Source organism: Cibotium barometz, chromosome 47 (genome assembly GCF_041138505.1).
Source record: "Cibotium barometz isolate CiBa-2024 chromosome 47, ASM4113850v1, whole genome shotgun sequence".
NCBI classification, from domain to species: Eukaryota; Viridiplantae; Streptophyta; class Polypodiopsida; order Cyatheales; family Cibotiaceae; genus Cibotium; species Cibotium barometz.
In genome coordinates this window covers 46,896,450-46,904,099 of record NC_141092.1, presented here as the reverse complement: position 1 = coordinate 46,904,099, position 7,650 = coordinate 46,896,450, and the positions used below count along the sequence as shown (strand labels likewise).

At 46.1% G+C, this 7,650-nt stretch overlaps 1 protein-coding gene across 1 annotated transcript; it reads left to right on the top strand.

The window, feature by feature from the left end:
• Positions 1 to 991: 991 nt before the first annotated feature.
• On the top strand, positions 992 to 1,776 carry LOC147611771 (kiwellin-1-like). Its single transcript, XM_086784952.1, has one exon. The coding sequence runs from the start codon at positions 992 to 994 to the stop codon at positions 1,745 to 1,747; it is 756 nt and encodes a 251-aa protein (XP_086641078.1). The 3' UTR covers positions 1,748 to 1,776.
• Positions 1,777 to 7,650: the final 5,874 nt, after the last annotated feature.

Sequence of the window (7,650 nt, the reverse complement as noted above, 5' to 3'; positions counted from 1 at the left end):
TTGATTTAGAGTGTTGTTAATCATGTTCTGTCTTTGGACTTACGTGATCATGGTTTGTTTTTTTCTTTTCTTTAATATTTACTTATTTCTTGTGTACACATTTTGTTTTGTTTGTTTTTTAAATTTCTTTTTCTTTATGGACTTGCAACTTAACTATGTTGTATAATATACTTTGAGGCATAAACAAGAAATGCTTTAAAGTTTTGGGTTTGTCATGTGGATTTGCAAATAAAGGTATTATTTTTGCAATTCTTTATGGACATATCACGACATCATAAATAGGTTGTTATCATAATCTTCTAAAAGATAAACCCTCTAAAAAAATTTGTAGGTTTCTTTTTAAGTTTGCCCTCAATTTTTTGCCCTTAAAAACCCTTTGCAATTTCAAAGGTACATTTTTTTAATCCCAAAATTTGGGAAAAAAACTTTTTGTATTTGTAAGTGAAGGTTTTTTAAGGTATAGGAATTTCATTTTTTTAGCACACTTCCTCTAGCACTACTCTTGATTCTTAAGCTTCATTAAAATGATTGTGTGCTTGAGACTATTGATATTTTATGTGAGTTTTTTTTTTCGTTTATTAAAGGCTTACTACTTTGTTATGAACCACCTTTGCGCATTTACACTCCTGCCAAAAAAAACCTGTTGGTTTTACGGGCGGCGCTGTCTTAGGTCCCGACAACAACCAACTTCTGCAGGCAGCAAGACGATGGCCGAGCAACGGCAGCAGCTGGACCCTTGGCCTCATGTGGACGTCCTGTATTCCGCTATAGCATCACAGAGAGCGGTCCAGCTGCCAGCAAGAACCGGCGAATTAAACATAGGAGCCCTCGCATGTACTCATAATCATGTGTTTGTTGATATGCGCAGCTCTCGGTACTCACGCGGAGGTTAATGGACGGACCTTGGTGCTTATAAAAGCCCATAGGTTATCCTTAAGATTTGCCAAGAGCTCAATTTTCATCACTACTAAAAGCAGCTCTATAAGCAGCTATGCCCAGCAATATGTACCCAACAACTGCCAAGCTTGCAGCGCTCACGTTGGTAGTGCTGGTAGCGTTGCTATGGGCGGGTGTGGGCGTGGGTGCTGCGAGGGAGAAGGGGTGTGGTCTGTCGTGCAATAGCGACGACGACTGCCCCGGGATGCTGTTCTGTAACAACGATGGCCAATGCTCCGACGACCCGCAGGTGGGAACTCAACAGTGCGACGCCGGTGGCGACGACGAAAATGACGATGCCGACAGTTCGCATGCTTTCGGAGGCTGCAAGCCAGAGTCTTTCTTGCAGGGCACCGGCCACTCTTGCAACCAGGACTACAACGCCGACTGCTGCCAGTCCGGAACGCAATACCCACAGTTCGAGTGCTCACCTAATGTGACCGCCCACACGCCCGCCAACCTTACCGTCAACAACTTTAGCGACGGCGGCGACGGCGGCGGTGCATCGGCCTGCGACGGCAGCTTTCACGATGCCTCGGAGCCCGTGGTGGCGCTCTCCACCGGGTGGTTCGATGGCGGTAGCCGCTGCAACCAGAAGATCCGCATCTTCTCCGCCCGCAACGGCAAGAGCGTCGAGGCCACCGTGGTGGACGAGTGCGACTCGCTCAACGGCTGCGACGAGGTGCACGCCTTCCAGCCCCCTTGCGACTTCGACATCGTCGACGCCTCCCGCGCAGTGTGGGATGAGCTCGGCATCTCTGAAGACGATCCGGAGTTCGGCTTCACGCAGGTGACCTGGACCGACGCGTAACGAGATCATGTAATAACGAGGCTTCTTTAATTTTTGCAACAATTCGGGAAGAAAAAAAAAAAAAGGCGATCACGGAAAGCTGTCCCAATGACCTTGGGCTGTCAATTAAATTGAATACACTGTCCTTCAGTGTAATTTTCACAGTTAAAATTGAGAAAACCCCATTGTAATTTTGCCTAGCCTTGAATTTAAAATTCAAAATTTTAGAATTTCAGTTAACCTATGCATTTTTTTCAATAAAAACCGAGTTTAGAATTTTAGTTAAGAAATCAGTTAACCTATGCATTTTTTTCAATAAAAACCGAGTTTCAAAGTCATCCTTCTTTATGTTTCTAACCTAGTGAGTAAAGGAGGGGAGGGGTCTCCATTAAATCAAATGTAGTATTCTCCAAGAAGTGCCCAATCATTGGTCTCTATTCTTTTTTTTTTGTTCTTTTTTTTTGGGGGGGCGGGGGAGGGGGGATATATGGTTACATGTATTAGTAAAAACACCTATCAATTACACCATGATGACCTTCAAAATGTATACAAAAAAGAACATAATTGAGCTCCTAACTCCTAAAAACCACTAGAAAAGAAGCTTTGCTTCTTGGCTCAGATACTCCAAAGAGCCAAATAATCCAAACAACCATTCCAACCCCAAAGAGTTATATCCCCAACACAATCGAAATGGTTGTAACGACACTCCTACAACCACCTACCCAAGGGTAGACCCCAATGCATCAAGATCAAGGAGCAAGAGTGTGAATCCATTAGGGGTAGGAGAAAGAACCACAATTGATACTGTCCACCTTTGATTTGGATTAGGAGGTAGGAGAAAGAACCACAATTGATACTGTCCACCTTTGATTTGGATTAGGAGGTTTTTAATGCTAGTAGTTTTGGAGCATTTGGCATGGGATCTGGAGGAGCATTAGGAGCATAAGGCTTTAAAACTTCAAGCCTTGGCATGGGATCTTTAATGTTGGCTTTGTCTTTACACTTTACACACCGGGAGAGTGGAGTTACAACCACGGGTTAGGAGCCATGCTTTTTTTTTACTAGCATCCTTGGTGCCCCACATTTGTTGTGCTCTTTGGCTTGTTCTCCACCTTGGACTCAGAGGATTTTAGTTTGTTCCCTTTGCTTGTGGACGACTTAGTGGCTCTTGCTGCCCATTTCTTTCTTGAGAGCTCTTTCTTTGGCCTCACCCACGCGTGCTCATTTGGCCGCGTTTCATGAAGTGTTACATTTTCTTGGTCATGCCCATGTTTGGATTGGTAATTAGCGCCCAGTGCGGGTTTTTCAAGTCTCTTGGTGCTTAAGAGGCCATGGAAAATCCGGGCCTTCCCCATACCATCGTACCCAAACATGCTCCGATAGGGACCAAACTTTGCAAGCATGTGGGGGTGGGTCCCCCCCACATGCTTGCAAAGTTTGGTCACAATCAGAGCATGTTTGGATTGGTAATTAGCGCCCAGTGTGGGTTTTTGAAGTCTCTTGGTGCTTAAGAGGCCATGGAAAATCCGGGCCTTCCCCATACCATCGTACCCAAACATACTCCGATGGGGACCAAACTTTGCAAGCATGTGGGGGTGGGTACCCCCCACATGCTTGCAAAGTTTGGTCACAATCAGAGCATGTTTGGATTGGTAATTAGCGCCCAGTCCGGATTTTTCAAGTCTCTTGGTGCTTAAGAGGCCATGGAAAATCCGGGCCTTCCCCATACCATCGTACCTAAACATGCTCCGATGGGGACCAAACTTTGCAAGCATGTGGGGGTGGGTCCCCCCCACATGCTTGCAAAGTTTGGTCACAATCAGAGCATGTTTGGATTGGTAATTAGCGCCCAGTGCGGGTTTTTCAAGTCTCTTGGTGCTTAAGAGGCCATGGAAAATCCGGGCCTTCCCCATACCATCGTACCCAAACATGCTCCGATAGGGACCAAACTTTGCAAGCGTGGGGGGTGGGTCCCCCCCATATGCTTGCAAAGTTTGGTCACAATCAGAGCATGTTTGGATTGGTAATTAGCGCCCAGTCCGGATTTTTCAAGTCTCTTGGTACTTAAGAGGCCATGGAAAATCCGGGCCTTCCCCATACCATCGTACCCAAACATGCTCTCATGGGGACCAAACTTTGCAAGCATGGGGGGGGACCCACCCCCACATGCTTGCAAAGTTTGGTCACAATCAGAGCATGTTTGGATTGGTAATTAGCGCCCAGTGCGGGTTTTTGAAGTCTCTTGGTGCTTAAGAGGCCATGGAAAATCCGAGCCTTCCCCATACCATCGTACCCAAACATGCTCCAATGGGGACCAAACTTTGCAAGCATGTGGGTCCCCCCCACATGCTTGCAAAGTTTGGTCACAATCAGAGCATGTTTGGGTACGATGGTATGGGGAAGGCCCGGATTTTCCATGGCCTCTTAAGCACCAAGAGACTTCAAAAACCCGCACTGGGCGCTAATTACCAATCCAAACATGCTCTGATTGTGACCAAACTTTGCAAGCATGTGGGGGGACCCACCCCCACATGCTTGCAAAGTTTGGTCCCCATCGGAGCATGTTTGGGTACGATGGCATGGAGATTTTCAACAAACAATATGATAGCCAAAGTGTTAAAAAATATAATAAAATCAAGAACATCAACTAAAATGTAATGATCCTCAATAATGAGAAAACTCATAATGATATAAACATTAAATAAGTACATCAGAATGAAAATGAGCTACCCCAGCTAGTCTGAGGTTAGTCACTGCCCAAAAATCTAAGTACAATGTAAGGGAGCTAACCCAGCTAGTCTGAGTTTAGTCACTATCAAGATAGAGATCTAGTCAGTAGCACCCTCTCTAGCTTTCAACTGCTCTAGAATGCTCTCATGGTCATCCACTCGAAGCCGAAAACGAGGGTGAGAACTGTGTTTTCGGCTCTGTACTCGAACAAGAGTGAGCCTGGTAGCAACCACTAGATGAGAGAACTGAAATGCCTCTAACTCCCACTTCCACTGCTGGAACTCAAGACTCCCCCGATGAAGTCGAATCTGCTGGTAGAACCGGCCTGCCACAATCATGGTATGGGCGTCATAAGCAAACCCATGATCATCCACTGTATCCTGGTCAAGCATGCACTTTGGCCTAGTGCAACTCATCAGATAGTACTCTACTCCCTCACTATTTCCCTCACTGGCAATAACAGCAAATACATCACCCTCCTGTAGCAAATCTGTCAGGTCATCATAACTGACCATGAACGCAGGACCTATGTGCTCATCAGACACCACTGGATGTGAAGGATGCTCGGGGGAGAGGAATGTCTGTATCCATGCATCTGCCCATCCTCTCGAGGCACAATGTGACCAATCGCCATCCATACATGCTCCACAGAAGCATGCAAACCGTCGTGTGTAAATCGTGGGGGCCGCCATGCACGTGCTCCTGATGGAATGTAAGCCCAAGGTGCCAGGTACTGTGTCACAATCATGGGAGGCTCTACGGTCAATCATGCCACCATCCACATGCCAAAAAAATCTCCTGACAATCCGAGCATCACGTTTGGGGTACGATGATGCTGCACTCCCACACAAATGTTGGGAGCACCACTCGACTACGTGGCCCGCATCTCTGAACCGCTGAGCATCCTGTCGTCGCAGCTGATGACGCCTCAAGGCACGTTTCACACACATGCCCGCACCATCATGCTCTCCCTTCCCGTGACCAGTCTCAAAGAATGACCAAATCACTGGGATACTAGACTGCACATGCCACCTATAAATCCATAAAAGATAGTCTTGGTTATTGTTTTCTTTAAGATGTTCTAGTGAATTTAGTTTAATTGTAAATGTAAGAAAGCCATAAGTACTACCTGTAGAGCCAATAGAATTGATGTGATGACTTGAACTGTGCGCCACAACCATCCGACCAAACCCATCGCTGGACATGTTTGATCCCACAATCTCCTAAAAAATCGTCATGGAGACGAAAACAGTGTTGCACAAAATGTGCATCATGTGAACGATCATCACTGATATAGAAATGATACTCTCGAATAATGACACGGGTCTCGGGGGTACTCGCTATCCCATCTACATGAGCCTCTGCATGTCGATAGCTAATGTGGACCATAATAGCAACCTGGTGAGGTAAGCAATACATACGTTTAGGACACAAAAAATCAAATAAGTAATGTAGCTCAAACATAAGACAAATATTACAAAATATAACCATTACCTGCTCTGAGAAGTAATACTCAGATTGTATCTCCTGAAAAGGTGTGAAAGTGTAGTTCTCTGCAAAATCAATCACAGAGACGACCACACCAATAGGAAACTCTGCTAGGCATGCTCGGAACTGACGATCCTGCCACTTGGCACAATGACTGTGCCGTATGTAGGGGTAGATCTGCTCCCTAAATGTGGCTGTGAAGTGACAACGTGGTGTATGTTTGTCCACGAGCTGCAACTTCCTGGACTGTCCACCATCTGGAGCTGGTGTGTCACATACTCATAACATTGCCATGCCACTATCTCTTGGTCACTTGCATGAAGATCTACCATCTGTAGATGTGCAAGTGAACCACATGATGTGCAATTGCTCTCCACACAAGGCATCCTATGGAACTGGGCATCCTCCGTGCGTGCACACACAAGAGAGTGGATGAAATCACGTGGACTACGAGGCAACTCTCTATGCCCACTAAGAGAACGGAACACATCATAAAAAAGTTTGAACTCAACATGGTAGCGACAACAACATGTGTACGCTGACGTGAGTACCTCACAAACCAAGGCTTACACCCCTCAAATGACCTTTGCCCAATTTTAAGCTCTGGATACGAAGCCACAAACTGAGAATACAACTCAGTTTGGGTCATTTCAAGAAAGCAAGCACCGTGCTCAATGAACACTCCTCTTGTCACTCTCTTACGCAAAGCTTTCTTGAAAACTGGCGATGCACGACAATTCTCCTCCCAAAAACTTTCTATCAAGGTTCTAGTGGTTTCATCTAGTAGGCGATCATGCCTAGCTACACGACCACTACTCGCCCACATAGCACCAACCTCATTGGCATCTAAACTTTGTCGCCTAATAGACCCAACTCTAAGTGCGTGTGGTGCTATGGAAAGGATGCAAGATGTGGCACTAACCTTACCCTTCATTTGGGAGCTACTTATGGCTGCCACAGTAGCCCGTCGAGCAGCCAAAGCGTCCGCAGAGTTCCTCTTCTTGTTAACTATATAGGAATGACGAACACTTTGTAGCACCGCCATGCCAGCTCTCCTCTCTCTTCGACCTCCAATGTCGGAAAGCGCCCTGCAGTTGGCCATGTTGGGCAGATCAATCAAAGCATCAAGCACACATGCCTGTGATGAAGGCGTGAGGTCTTTGAAATAGGAATGGAAGATTGCATGGGCACGACGATGTGCCCCTGACTTTGATAGTTCTTTCCTATCCACACGAAGGGTGCCCAAAGGAGGGGGGGTGGGTTCTTGTAGAAGAGAGGACTCAAGAAGGGCGGGTTCATGTGGATTATCTAAACTAAGGGGTAGTGGAGGGGAAGAGGGCGTAGGGAGAGGAAGTGGAAGAGGAGGAGCAAGGCTTGGATCATCGCCAACGGAAGGTGTTGCTCGTTGACATGCTCTCCACTCTCTCTTTCTCTCACGAGCTACCCTTCTCCTCTCCTCCTCTTGAACTTGGTGGATGGGGGGGAGTCTAGTCCTATCACGTTTCCGACTCCTACGACTTTGAGAACCCATTCTCAAGGAAGCTAAGAGAGAAAATATTATAAAGGCTCAATGATGGGATAGTACTAGAGATAAGTGTGGGATAGTACTAGAGATGTGTGATTATATAGGAAAAATAGTTTATCCACTTCAAATCTCATTGGATTTCCTATCTAAGATTGATTGGATAACTAAGATAAACATAAAG